This window comes from Vidua chalybeata, chromosome 2, assembly GCF_026979565.1.
Source record: "Vidua chalybeata isolate OUT-0048 chromosome 2, bVidCha1 merged haplotype, whole genome shotgun sequence".
Taxonomy (NCBI): Eukaryota; Metazoa; Chordata; class Aves; order Passeriformes; family Viduidae; genus Vidua; species Vidua chalybeata.
The window spans coordinates 94,926,137-94,941,503 of NC_071531.1; the positions used below are offsets into that span (position 1 = coordinate 94,926,137).

General features: G+C 36.4%; 1 protein-coding gene across 2 annotated transcripts in view; it reads left to right on the forward strand.

The window, feature by feature from the left end:
• NBEA (neurobeachin) overlaps nt 1-9,223 on the forward strand; it is a 454,830-nt gene extending 445,607 nt beyond the window's left edge. For both annotated transcript variants that reach the window (XM_053932002.1, XM_053932009.1), the window contains 4 exons: nt 2,521-2,622; nt 5,877-6,073; nt 6,795-6,946; nt 7,432-9,223. In XM_053932002.1, the coding sequence (XP_053787977.1) occupies nt 2,521-2,622; nt 5,877-6,073; nt 6,795-6,946; nt 7,432-7,522 (542 nt within the window). In that variant the 3' untranslated portion in view covers nt 7,523-9,223. The remainder of the gene's footprint in view (nt 1-2,520; nt 2,623-5,876; nt 6,074-6,794; nt 6,947-7,431) is intronic.
• Nucleotides 9,224-15,367: the final 6,144 nt, after the last annotated feature.

Consider the following 15,367-nt stretch of genomic DNA (forward strand, 5'->3'; position numbering starts at 1 on the left):
GAAGATGTTAGGGTTTGACAAGAAAAGCTGTAGATTCATACTAAATTTTTGACAACTATGATTCTGTACATTTCTGGATACCCAAATTTTAAGAATGAGGTTAAAGCCAGACAGGTGAAGAAATGCATTGCTACAATGGCTAGAAAATGGCAAGCCCATCCCTTCGAAGGAATTTATTAGGGTTTGGTTTGGTTAACAGACTCAGAAGGAAAGACTGAAAAGGGTGATTTATTCCTTGAGTACATAAGAGGGGAAAATGCTAGAGAAGAAGACCTGAAGCTAAAGGACAATGCTAACACAAGAAAAAAGAGGTGCTAGGTAGACAAGAAAAAAATCAAACTGGAATTCAGAATATTTCTCTCCTTTAGAGTAGGAGCAGTCTGGAACATCCTTCTACATCACATACCAAGTTAGCCATTTCATTAACTGTTTATATCATGTGAGTGTCTGTAGTAAAAGTAGACTAACTTCATTGACCCACAAAAGTCTATCCAAGCCTTCATTCCTAATGCGTATCTTTCAAAAACCTGTGCAACACTTTATAGCTACTCATATAGTTCCCTTTTGGTTTAGTGTTTAACTGCATTTGCACTTAGGAAACTGCATTTTATTCCAGAGTTGAAATGTGTGCAGCCATTCACCTATTGGACCTCTCTGTGCCATTAGCTGCAAGATAAGTTTCTGGGTTATTGGACATCTTTTGTGCCTGTGACTCCCAGTTAGCAGAGAGTCAATACTTCAAGTCATCACTTTGCTGCTTATGCAGTGAAGAGAGAAAAAACACTTTAAACACTGCGCAGCTTCCTTTCTTACTCTCCTGTGCCACTTGTGTGACCCTCCTTTGAGCTCATTTCTGTAAATGTGGCAACAAGACTTTCATCTTTCTGTCTTCAATGGCAAAGTAGTTCTTGCCTCTTATTTGCTGATCTAAGCTATTGCACTGAAAGTTCACAGTGAGGGAGTTTTCCATAAATCCTACTCTATATCACTTCTTTCCCAGAACAGAATCTTCTCTCCAGTGAACAGAGCTTGTGCCTGTCCAGGAACATCAGCTTCCACCTGGCTGCATTGAAAAGAAATAAAACCACATTTTGCTACTTTCTTATTTAACTAGGCAATGATATAATAATGACATAATGATGTCTTTCTTTTGTCATTATACAGTTGCCTATGAAGCTTTCCATCAATTATTTTATTATAAGCCAAGATAATATTATTGGTTAGTATTTGATTTAAGAATCAATTTCTTGCCCCTAACTGAAAGCTGATTTCCAAGCCCTGATTTCCAAAATCCTTGTATATAGCTCATATTACATACCTCTCTAAAAAAAAAAAATTAAGATTTGTCATTGACCCAGCTTCTGTGCCACCCGTGCTATCCACAGTCAGTTGCGTATAAGACTGGTTTAAATCAAAACATTGTACTACTATGACAAATATGCTGAAAAAAGTAAATGGAGCTTGACTTAATATAGCTATCATTACCAACTGTACCCCTCATCCCAGCAAAACCAGATAAGACTTCCAGTCCAACACTGGTATTAATGGTGACTGGTATTAATGAGATCTTTGCTTCCAATTCTTGTTGAGAAAAATGTGTATTAACCATTTTGTTATTGTGTACAGAATTAATCTTACAGTAATTTATCTGTACTTCCCTAGGTAATTTCTTTTAGTATGTGAACTGCACTTGCTACACTTGCAGAGCTCCAGTCCTTTTGAATATCCCAATTTTCTGTATTTCATTTGTACAATGAAAATATAATGATGTGAACTCTGTGTTATCTAGCAAGTTGCTAATTTTTTGTTGCCAATTGACTTTCTTAGCCTGGTGGAACAATATCAAATACTAACCAATTATGTCATCAGCATCTGTTATTATTAGAAACAATAGAAATGCTGCTGTTTGTCATGTAAATACTCTATAAATGCCCACGTGTTTGAAACCAAAATAAAATATATTTCTCTCCTGAATATATATATATATATAATATCTGTAAATAAATAAATATATAATTATGTGTACCAATAACCATTTTTAGGCATATTTTAATTTGTGACCATCCCATGTGTCTCTGAATCAATATTGTCTATGCAGCAGTAGTATGTTTCTAGAACAGTGTTCTTCTCTTCTTTTCCTATCCCCAGTTTCATGAAACAAATTAGGATCATTATAAAAAGAACATCCTAAATTTTTAGGTTCATAGAGCAAGTCTGGAGACATATATGTTCAATAGCAGACCTTTACATTAGAGCTGCTTTCAATAGCTCCACATTTTTTGTTCTTTTAATTAATTCATTAATGCATTGGGAAGTTGTGGTTTTGAAGCTTTATGATATCTGAATATATTTGGCTTGGTATCCTAAATATGAGATATTTAATCACACTGCACTTCTCTCATGCTTAATGATTTCAAGCAAATTACAGCAAAGTTCTTTTGTTGATAAACCGTATTTGATTTGGCATTCCCTTGTTTCCTTTTTCTTTTTTTCCTCACTTTTTAAATTGTTTTTTAACAGGTGATTATCCAGCTCCTCGCGCCGTTCTAACAGGTCATGACCATGAAGTTGTCTGCGTGTCAGTCTGTGCAGAGCTGGGACTTGTTATCAGTGGTGCTAAAGGTCAGAAATGTTTTTATGATTTAAGTCTTAACATTTTTAGACTCTTTTTTGGTGGTATTTCTCAGACTTCCCTCAAGACATATATGCTTTAATTATTCCTAAAATGTGTTGTAATTGTAGGAGAGTCTGAAGCACTTTTCTCTGAAAATTGTTATTTACAATCTGCACTTACAAGTTTAGACACAAACTAAGTTGATTATTCCTTCCAAACATCAGTTTATGCAGCTAGCTATTCTGCCCAGATTTGGAAGTGTATTTCATAGAAATGTATGTAGTAATTCCAATGACATCTAGTGATTTTGAAGAAACCTGTTGATAGAGACATGTATTTCAGGGAGGGCCAGCTCAAAATTCTCCACCTTGATCTTAATTGAGAGGCAGTTTGTAGGACTGACCTCACTCTCCAGGGAAGCAGGATCAGTTTGCTCTGGAACTGTGTGCAGCATTCTGTCCAGCAGGGTTTTTTGTGATGTTTTCTAAATAACAAGCAGTTGCAGGTTCTCCCTGTTATTTGTCTATGGAATCCAGAGCACCCAACAATTGCTAACACAAGTATTCAAAATACTTTTCCAAGCCTGCAGCAATATCCTGTATGACTGGTAATCGATGTAAAGAGAGCACCAGCCTCAATGAATGTTGGCTTCATCCTTTCTTACTCTGTTTCTCCTTAATTTTTTTCCATTTCACTGCTTCTGCCCATCTTTTCCTACTTCTCCTTATTTCCATGTTCACTTTTTTCCCCCATTGACCTGTCTCATTCAGCTTCTTAACTTATCAAATTGCATGTTTTTTTCTCTTTTCCTTTCCTATTTGGCTCTCCCTCTTCCCCTTTTCTCTTACTTTCTTTTGTGCTTCATCATCTCTTTTCCCTTCTTATTTTTCTTTGCATCACCCTAATTTTTCCCTTTTCCTTATATGTCTTCCTATCTCAGTTCCACTCTACTCCTACATCCACATCCAGTGACTTGCTGTCTCTGTCTATAGTGATACCTGTTTTTAGTCATCCCCGTTGATATCTTTGTACTCATTTTTGAGTTTGCTGCTTCTGAGGGTAAGAAGGATGTGATGCTTGCTCTGCCAGGTTTTGCTCACAGCTGAGTTACTGGGTTATTGCTTTTTATACTATCTTGGAGCTCAACATTCATTTTTAAAGCTGAGTGTGAAACTTTTGAGTTAAGCCATTTTTAACAGGAAACCCTAATGGGTCATTAACTCTTGTAATGGCATACTACATAACAGTCATAGGCAAAGTCAAGACATTTGTGAAAAGAATGTATAGTGATGCTGGAGATAAATCTTTTTTCTTGATGCACTGCTATTTCTTAGCCTTTAAGGCAGCTTCATGCACTCTGGCTGCCATAGTAGTCCACCCTTTCCAACAATCTTTTTGCAAATTGCCTCTTCTTAATATAGATGGAATCTGTACTCAGTTATCTACTGATTCATTAACTACTTGCTGCTTTGGTAACTTCCACATTTTTAGACGTAAAAGTTGATAGAGAACCAAAGATTTTTAAATCAAATTCAGAATATGTTTATAATTGATCAAGAGAAATGGAGGCCCAGTCTATCTCTTGAAGTAGTCTTCCTATGTTCTTCCTTTTGAAACTTTAGACCATATTAAAATGCAGACATAATTTTTTTTAATTGCTGTTTTCCAATATATGCCTTTTTAAAAGCTTTTTCTTCAGATCTGTTAGTTTCAGTCCCTTTCCAGCTTCTTAAATTGCATCTCATGGCAGTGTTGCATTTGCCTGCCATGCAGTCTGAGCTCAGCCTGTGCTTCCTGGTGGGCAGCTGCTCCTCTGGAACTGGCTGTGGCACTGTGATGACACACGCAGCACTTGAGAACCTACTGAAGCAGGAAAACAGCACATTTAGGACTCCTCTGTGGAAAATCTTATGAATCAGGTTGAAGCTTCCATGTTCTTACCCAACAAACCCAAAAAACAATGGTCAGTCTGTATGTCCTTACAGTGGCATCCTAAATCAGATGTGCCATTTTGTGCCCATGACCATTCAGCTATGAAGGTATTTTCTTTTGAAAATTCTAACAAGGTAATTATTCTAAAGGTGAAGGCATCACTTTTTGTAATATCCTGGCACTTCAGTATTTCCAAAGCTGAAACTCAACTATTTGAAAAAATAAATTATTTCCATTGCATTGGTATCCCATGGATGCAGCCAAACTTGGGGTCCCTCTGCATAAGACTTTATGCAAACACAGATAAAAGCCTGTAGCAGAGGGTTCACAGGTAAATGCACTGATGCGGATTCATTCTACCTGGGAAAACCCAGGTGCTGTGTGAATTTCAAAGTTAGAAGGACTTAACAGGAGGTGGCTGAGTCTGCAAATATGAATTTACTTTCAGGGTCATGAACCAGTTGAATAAGGAAGAGATTACTGTGCTGTCCAGGATTATCCTGTGATTCATACGAGAAAACATTTAGAATTTCCTGTGACATTTATCAGAGAAGAGACCCTTTTTCTTAGTAGGAATACAGATCTCACTTTCAAAAAAAAACTTTTCTCAATGTTCTTGAAATGTAAATAAACTTAGTTTTGCATCTTAAAATGTACATTGTAGATTTCATAGCTGTTTTTTTTTTCTTTCATGACTGTAATAAGAAGACATTCAAATCTCATATTAAAATCTCTCTGGAGCAAATGGAGTTACAGTGTGATCTCCTAAATCTCGTATTCCAAGTATCATTGTGACTCTGTTGGCTTTCACATGACTCTCATTGCTGAAACAAATCAGGACTGAAATCTATGCATAACAAATGTTTATTGGGGGAGAGGATCTACAGGAACTGCCATTTTCTATAGGAGAAATATAATATGATTACATGCCCTATGGGAGTTGCTCCCACTAGTCACTGATAGGGCCACATCTGTTTAATGTGAATGGGCAGGCTAAAGAGAGTTCATGTTGTTGGAGAATATCTCTAAGAGTGAAGCTTCTGAATGCTTGGGAAGAGGAAAGAGTGTTTTAGAAGACAGATCAAGGGAAACTCCTACCAGTCTAAGTGAATAATACACTTCTGGGCATATTGTATTTATTTTCTGAACATGCTAGCTCTTGCATTTCCTTTTCTGTTGTCCGTTTTAAATTCTTTAAGTAAACATTGCAGCTTCTTATATCTATGCAGCACTAATGTGATATAAAAGTGTATTATGCATCATTTTTGTGCACAGACTATATCGTTTGTATAAACAGCAAATGTATGATATATTATGTTTTCGTATACAGAAGGTCCTTGCCTAGTGCACACAATTACTGGAGACTTGCTGAGAGCCCTGGAAGGAACAGAAAACTGCCTGTACCCTCGCTTAATTTCAGTGTCTAGTGAAGGTCACTGCATCATCTACTATGAACGAGGACGGTTCAGCAATTTCAGCATTAATGGCAAACTCTTAGCTCAGATGGAGATCAATGATTCAACCAGGGTAAATCTAAATGCAAACAAACATTTGTTGTGTGTTGCCTTTATTTATTAAAATAAGTGGAATTTATTTGCTGCGTGGTTTAGAGGACATCATATATATAAAATTGCTGCCTCCTGGTTAAGCCATTCAAACACATATTCTGTCATCACCATCTCCAAATATCAAAATGCACTTAAGCTTTATCTAGAATAAATAAGAACAAATAGTTTATGAGCCCACAATATTCCCACAATTTTTGTTTGGAATTAAATTTCAGTAGGAAATATGTCTTTGAAACAAAATGCTCAGAAAAGTCCTCATTCTTCATTTATTAGCCAAGACATGAATTCATGCCTGCAGGGCTCTGCTCTGTCACTAGCACTTGAAGAAGCATTAGGAATGCAGACCACTGCTGTGCTTTAGGTTGTAGTGATAACACAGAGTATTGTAGAACAAATTCTGGTATGTAGAAATGTGCTGAATGCAAGTATTGGCAGATTCAGCCAAGGAGCTTTCTCGTTATCTATCATGTTTAATACCACACAATTGTCTTTAAAATTTGATTATACAAAATGTGTTTGTTTATTTTTAGACTAGGGAGAAAGAGGAGAGGAAGCATTTTGCTTTAAATTTAAGTGGGCAGAACATAAGAAATGCTTTTAAGTAAATTCAGTTTTTTAAATATTGATCCATTTCTATAAAAGTTAACTGTGTGCTTGGGATTTTTCATTTTCTCCTTAAGGCCATCCTCCTGAGCAGTGATGGGCAGAACCTGGTGACAGGAGGAGACAATGGTGTAGTGGAAGTATGGCAGGCCTGTGACTTCAAGCAGCTCTATATTTACCCTGGCTGTGATGCTGGCATAAGAGCTATGGATCTGTCTCATGATCAGAGGTGAATTTGTCATTCATATTTGTATGTAAATACTAAAATTTCAGAAAGTATATATCGCTATGAACTTCGAGTATATGGTGTGGAGTCGTTAACAGGATGCGTAAGAAACAATTAGTTGTTGTTAATTTATCTGATTCAACACTTTCTCTGATACTTGAGTCTCATAATGGAAGCACTTAACATTAAGGTGAGGTCTTATTTCACTGAAGTCAGTAAGCCATACACTTGGCTAGCAAAATATGACTAAAATTGCACTTAAGAACAAAGGAATAGTCAGATTAGATCAGAGTACAGTAATGCCTATTAAATGCCTTAAAACCAATTGCAAAAGTTTGAAATACATTTCTGATTTTCAGCTAAGCTTAAGAACTTCAGACAGTATAGCAAAAAGTGCCTTGTTCTTTTAGCTTTTTTCTGTCTATGAAAAACCATAGCTCAAGAAGGCAAAAGAGAATTAACATCAGCATCTTTGATATCTTTTTCAGAACTCTGATTACTGGCATGGCCTCTGGCAGCATCGTAGCTTTTAATATAGATTTTAACCGGTGGCATTATGAACATCAGAACAGATACTGAAGCGCAGTGAAGAACTGAAAGCCCAGGTAAAGCTGAGAGCACAAGTGCTGCAAAGAAAGGTGTAGTCTCTGGTGGAAAACCACGTCTGCATTGACCTCCGTTGTACATTCCATTACACCCAGCAATAGCTGTACATTGTAGTCAGCAACCATTTTACTTTGTGTGTTTTTTCACAACTGAACACCAGCTGCTGAAAAGCAAGCTTGTATCATGTAAATTATATGAATTAGGAAATGTTTTGGTAATTATTTCATATATCTTTGTTTATTGAGAAAAGGTAGTAGGATGCGCCACAAGAGACTTTTGAAAATTCTGGGAAACCTTGTGTCCAGTTATTTCAATGTTTAGGCTTTGAACCTAACATGCATCCCATCTCCAGCCTCTTTTCAAGCTGAGATTAAAAAAAAATATGTTTGATACTTTGTACATCAGATGCACATCTTAACTTTAAAGGGATACTTTTGTAAAAGTAAAACCTTGTATAAAGAACAAAACTGTTTCTTAATTTTATTGTGGAGTTACAACTTGCATGTACTTTAAACCTGATGTCTTGAAGGAACAGGTGCATTCACACAAATCAGACTGGAGATCTGCCTAAGGGTACAGCTTGTGTTAAAGGGTTGAATTTGGGAGCAAACGGTAATTCTGACATTTTCACCAACACATTTTTCACTTTTTGAATCTAAAGTTTACCCCTCTTAAGTGGAGTTCTGCTCACAAAGCATTTGGATAAAAAGCCATCATTTGCCATATTTATACTTTATACAGTAGAAATTAATTTCCTCCCTTTTAAATTTAATGACTAGACAGAAAGGGAGAAAAGAGGGAAGTTCAGTTTAATGCTTTGTAATGCTTAATGATTCCCAATACATACAAAGTGCTATACTTCTGGATTATTAACATTTGGCATATAAATCATGGGCAAGAGAGCCCCCACTGATTTTTTTCCCCCTTATTTTTAATCCGAGGAGCTTGGTTTATTTGACAGCCTTAGCTTCATTTCAAAGGTGACTGAGGTTGTTCTTTTCAGTTCTTCTGAAAATCTCACCTGAAGCCACTCAGACTAAGGCACTTCATATTTTACAATACTGTAATGATAACTATCAGAATAATTTTCTGCACATTGTACTGATCAAATTACACACCCAGGGGTATATACACTTTAATTCATGTTTCTTCTTTGTATATTTGGTGACTGTATTGTCATAGATGTACATATTGTGTCGGTAGGGCTATGAGGCATGTAACAGGAATGTAATTTTCTCAGAATTTACACTCACTTGCAGTCATTTATTTAAAAAGATAATGGATTCTTTGTATTGGCACTTTGCACCAGGAACATATCATTATTTATTGATGTGATTACTTATTTGTTATCCACCTTGTATTAGTAAGTTTAGCCCTGAATTTCCTTCTTCATTGTTGTTTGTATTTATAAGGTCCGGAAATCATGGGGATCAACGTAATGATTAAGTTATTCATCACCTGTCTGTAAGCAATATCTTGAGTTTGTAGTTTAGAATTGGGAGACTATTGAACATCTGGAAGACAAGTTCATTTCATCTTGAGATCATGGTGAAATATTTTGGATATATAAATTCCTTAAGCTATTGTAACCATGTTTTATTGCAAAGATGTAAAATATGCCAGATGTGTGTGAGTTGGAAATCAAAAAGAAAAATAAAATATGCAAAGAATTCAGTGATTGTTTTTCATTCCAATGCAACTTTTTTCAAAGCATTCCCATTATCATTATGAACAAACAATTATTTCTGAGAAATTCTTATGTGCTAATTATATGCCAAAGGTATGCACTTCTGGGTGGTTGTTTTTCCTGGGGTCTCAGGGAAAAAACCCCACAGGCTACAGAGTGACCTCTGCAACTCTTTTGATTGTCATGAGAGAAGCTACTAAAGTTACTTTGGTGAGCAGAAGTAAAAAAGAACAAGAAAAATCTAAGATTTTAAGGATATTTGGGATCCTTATGAGCAGGAAATAATTGTATGTAATAGACCTCACAGAGAGCAAAGATCTGATGAGAGAAATTTTGGATATCTCTCAATATCTGATAACATGGAATAAATTTAATCTTATTTTGGGCATTGAAAGTTAGAGATATACACTGCCTGTATAGCATAACAAAACAGGGGGGATAAGTTACCTTTTGGAACTGCTGAGGACCCTACAAAGATTACAGCAAGTAAGTGGTGACATATGTATATCTATACGTCAGTTGTCTAATTTAAGGTAACAATGGTAAGCAAAATATTTTCCTCCCAGAAATAAAACCTCACAGAAGTTTTCTAATTCTCAATAGCAGAATAGCAACCAACATTTCAGTTTGTTGCCCTAGTAATTTCCTTTAAATTTAGAAAGATTGTTCTTTAAATAATCATCAAAATGAACAAAAGCCAATATTTGAGAACCTTATTAGAATACAGTATACACTTTAGCAGGTATCTATTTATATCAATCAGCCTTTGAAAGTATAATGACCTAACTTGATTGTTTTGAAGCTGTAGGAGATATGCGAGAGGAGAGGATTGCTATGTTAAGTGTCCTGTGAAACCATTTATTGATATGTCACAACAACATTCCATCATTATACAAGTGTCACCCCTAATTTTGTATTTTATTCAACAAATTGATTTAAAAATGCACCGTTGCAATTAAATAGAAAATGGATATTGCTATTTTTTTAATTAATACTGTTTTTTTCATTAAGTGTCTCAGCATGGTGTTAAATACAATCTAGTCACAAATTAGAGGCTTTTGTGCCCATGCAAACCTTTACATGAGAAATTTGCCATGGCTTACAAGAATAAAAAAAATACTCTCACTCTATTGCATTCATAGGTGGGGGTACCCAGACAAGTCAGACTCATAAAAAAGATAATAATAATAATAATAATAATAATAATAATAATAATTTAACGTTACTACTACTACTACTACTACTACTACTACTACTACTAATAATAATAATAATAATAATAATAATAATAATAAGTGTGCCAAGATATTAAAATTCCTTTGTTTTATTTTAAATACATTAGTGTACACCCATCTATTTCAGGGTCTCTTATAGTAAACAGACAATATACACAGATCTCCAGTTTATGTCACAAATCTTTTCCAATGCTTCAGCTGCCCATTTCTGTGACACAGTAAATCTTGCCTTTTTTCTCTCTAGAAATCTGAGTTACTGATCCCAGGGAAACCCTGATAGCTGCTTGTGGAACATGAAGCAGCTTTGGCCAAACCAGTTAAACACAACGAATCTCTCAGCTAAGGGAGATGCAGCTTTAAGGATACAGCTGTGCAACTAAAATATGCCTACAATGTAAATAATGCACAGTTATTGGCTGCCTTTCTGCCAGTCCATCTTCTGTTAAGCACTGGACTACAAGTCATTGCCTTCCAGGAGAAATGACGCAAGAGCTGCGAGGCGTATTCCTCGTCCAGATCCTACCACTGTTGAGGAGAATGCTGCTTTCTCTGCATGAGCAATAATAAAAGAGAGGCTCAATTTACTGGGAAAGTTTTGTATAAATAATAATTTGTTGATAGAGAACCTTGCAGGTTGTGTGTAGAGCTAAAAGTGCTGCCTGTGAGCAGCAGTTGTGGAGAATGCTTTTTATAATTCATCAACCCTGGTGACAAGCAAGCAGGATGAAGCAAGCCTCGTGCTCCCAGGGATAAAAGTATTTGAAGCAGACACAAGGAACGAAGGGCTGACTTATGACAACATCAAGAAAACCACCTCCTGATACAAGATGTTTAGTACATATGAATATTTCATTTGGATCCTTAAAGCTGCAGTTTATGTGGACTGGTTTTATTTAGGCTTTGGGGTGTGTGTGGGTGTGTTGGGTGTGTGGGTGTGTGTGTTACATCCAAACTCTAAAAATGAATGGACTAAAGCTGGTATTTAAAGCAGAAAAAAGGACCGGACATTTATATGCCTATGCAATTTAGTACAGTTTATAGACTCCCTAGCTTAGTGATTAATTTTGCAACATCTACAGTTAAGTTTCAATATCTGAAACCAATAAGAAAAACAAGTCTGGTGATTGCTTTCTTATAAAGTTTATAAGCTGTGGCCATATAATTAGTTTACATAAGGATTTACATAGATGAAAATCTGCCAAACAGCTGGCTTGGTTTATGGGTCTGTCCATGATGAGCAACCACATTTTGGACACTGGAAACAATTATTTTTTGAGATACTGACATGGAAGTGACTCTTAGTTCTTCATCAAAAGAGTACTCAATGTTAGTTGGATGTCTTTCATGAAATCATTGTTATTCTTTTTACACATTTGAAAACTCATCAAAACTATCAAGTCTATCTTTAACAAATTATTGTGATAGTAAATAATCTCATTATTTTAATTAATCCATAAATTACTTGTAAACTACTATTTTCCATAGGATAATGTCACAATGAAGACTGTCATAATTTGATTCATTTTTCCTTTTACTATATTGGCCAGGATTTTGTAGTTTTAATCAGTTAAAAAAAAAAGGAAAAATCAATAACTCAAAAGAATTATTGATACCATACATACCCTTTAAACTCTTTGAGGTAAACTACAGAATACACTGACTTGAGACATTTTACACTAGCTGAAAATTTAACCTCAAGCATATAGAAGTTAAGTAGTCCCTATTATTTAATTTATATTTTTCATGGAGGGATAGGTGACACATATAGTATTTTCACTGGGAACTTCTAGACTAATATAGTTCCACCTTTAAAATTCCTCAGGTAATTTATTTGCCTTGTGTAACAGCATCCCAAGCTAGAGGAATTTCTATAAAGAGTCCTCAGCTTGTTTCAGAGGATCAAAATGCCACCAACCAGTGGGCAGAATGAGCTCAGTTTGTCCTGGAGTTGAAACACTTATGTCCTCTGGTGTGGATAATTTGTCAAAGGATGCGAGCTAGCTTGACTGATTAATGAAACTGTTTTTTATATCAGATGGGCTGGAATTCCTGAAAACAACGACAAATATGTTACAAGGACTGATTTCACATTTGCATCCCAAACATGCTCAGTTTTCAGGTCAAAATGAGGAGGATTCCCCCTACTGTCTCAGCCTCTACACCCCAAGTTTCGGTGGAAGACATTGCACATCCCCAGGAGCAGCAGTGCCGTGGGCCAGGCGAGGTGCTTGGCTACACCTGCTCTCCCCCGGGCTGCAGGGGAGGCTGGAGGCAGCAGAGGTGTAATCCTGGCTGGGCCGGGCGGGTGCTGCTGTCTGAAGCCATCACATGACTCTGCTGTGACATGTGAGAGGCACCAGCTGCTCCCTGCCTAGGTGTGGCACCAATGGCCCTCATGCATGGGGGCTGAGGCAAGAGGGTCCTGAGTTAAATCACATTACTACTGACACCCCCTCTGCTCCTTCAGTTTTATCTGGTTATTAATCCCATACACGTCAAGCCAATAGCATGAGAAAGTAGGGGAAGAGGGGCCTGGGCTTCAAACCCCTCCTCTGAGGGAGCCATGTTCTCACTCAAGGCAGGAAGAGAACAGCAATTTTGAGCACATGATGGAGACATTTCATATTAAAAAGTGTGTTCCTTGTGCACTGGATACCTCCTGGAGATGCCAGGGGCAGGAGAGGGACAACACCTACAGTCCACCTAAACCTTCATTTGCAGCTGGACCTTATTGGACTAAGGTAGTTATGTGTGTTCTGGTACAGGCTGGCATTTCAACCAAGCATTGCAGTAAATGATACAAAACAGCTTTCGTGGATTTACAGGCAGGTACCAAACCTAGCTCTTCAATAAAACTCACAGGAAGGTACATAGTGGTTGACTGGAAAATATATTATTGGGGAGAAAACCATGAAGATATAAAAGGCAATCGTATAAATGTCACAACAGATGAATATACAGCAACATTTTAGACAGAAGAATTTTTATTCCAAAAAACAGAATATATCTTCCAGTTTAATGAGTATCCTAAGTGCCAGTGACGACGTATATTGACTGCAGAGCTTTTGCATATGTTCTGGGCTTGTCCAGAGTGACACACAGTTGGCAACAGACGATCATTAGCAAATGCATACAACCATTTTGCAGCCTAGAATAACTCATTTGCAAGACTGGTTTAGGAGGCACTGGGGTCGCTCTTGTCTAACACTCTCTTCTCAGTGAACTTTAGAATACTTTACCTCAAATTTTTCAGTCTAATATTGATCTCAATGCCTTTTGACACTTGGACAGAGGAGATTTTATGAAAAACTTGGATTTTGAAATGCATCTCATACAATTCTAAATAATGAGTTCAACATAGTGTGGTAGTAAGTGTAGTAAGTATTATTTTCTGTTATAAAGTAGATCTTCTCTAAGCATGGAAAAACATTATAAAAGAAAAAATAATTTTTACATGTCTGAGAAAACCCTGGAACTTCAGGGGGAATTTATACAAATACTTTCTCTTTATGTACAGACAACAGCTAAATAAGGTTTATTACAACAACAGAAAAAAACCCAGGTTTCACTAGCAATTATTTTTGACTATCTACCACTTATCCATTTGTGTGCTATTGAGGATTCTTCAATCACTTAGGTCTAAGTTGGTATGTGTAAACTATATCTAAATGTGTAAAGTATATCAAACACAATATCCTCATTGTTCTGTATTCTCTGATAGTATTCAACCAATTTTAGCTCAAAACCACATTTTTGGTAAAACAACTTTCAATCTCAAGCTCATTTGAAATTCTACCATTCTTTCTATTTGCACATTTTGTGCAATCTTATTTCTATAATATATTTATTATATAATTCAGCAAAACAGAGACAAAGAAGCGATGCTGCACCCTAAGGTTATTATTGTTCAAAATAGCTGTTACTAGAGAGACCATATCTAATTGCACCTAATAGGTGTAACCCAAACTTCAGAAACAAAAATAAAACCACGTAAAATTATTTTTCTATTTGTGTAAGTTTTCTAGATTTGGCAAGCCACATGTACTATTGAAAATACTCCAGCTGATGGCCTCTATATTTGTTAGTTATACACCCACAGTTGCAAAGATGTGCTTCATAAAAAAAAAAATTATCAAACAGGTAAATTTATATGGCTTGGCACTTTTTTAAGCCAAGTTCACTCAAAAGTTGTAAGGTCAGTAAATCTACATTAATGATTGGCAGTTGCCTAGAAAAACCCTGTGCAATCTTACTGATTTTATTGCAGAAGTGTAGGGGTTATCAAAAACTGCAAAATTTTCATGAAGCTATTTTTTAGGATTTTTAAAAATTGTTTTCAGGGTGATGAACAATTAAGGGGAGCAAACTCAAAAGTCAGCAAACTAGATTTGTCAGGCAGCAGGTAGATAGTTTATATATTTCTGATTTTCAAAAGACTTTTCCTGGTAATGCTAGATGTGCCAAGAGGGCATGATCTGAGCAGCAACCAGGTCATATGAGACAGAAAACAAACATGGAGAATTGCAAGCCGACAGCCAGTTCCTTCAACAATCCTGTTTTCTCATGGGATAAGAATGGACAACCCATCCTTTGGCATGGCTTTCCAAGGCTTTGATAAAACCACCACATTGCCCTCTTCTTAAAGGAAAGGCATCAAGTTGGCCTGAAGAAATCATATAAATCACTGCTGTTCAATATTCTGTTCCCTGAAGCAGGAATATCCAGATGAAAGAAATAGGGAGCAGCACCACCATCATCTGAGTAACACAAGTGCCCCCAGCTTCCTAACAAGTAAAGCCATGTTGCTGACAAGCACCCTATTAGCTCTGTCTTTCAAAGCCTTATCTAGGGAGACTGCTGTGAAATCAGGGAAGAAAATAAGAATTCAGCTGTCAT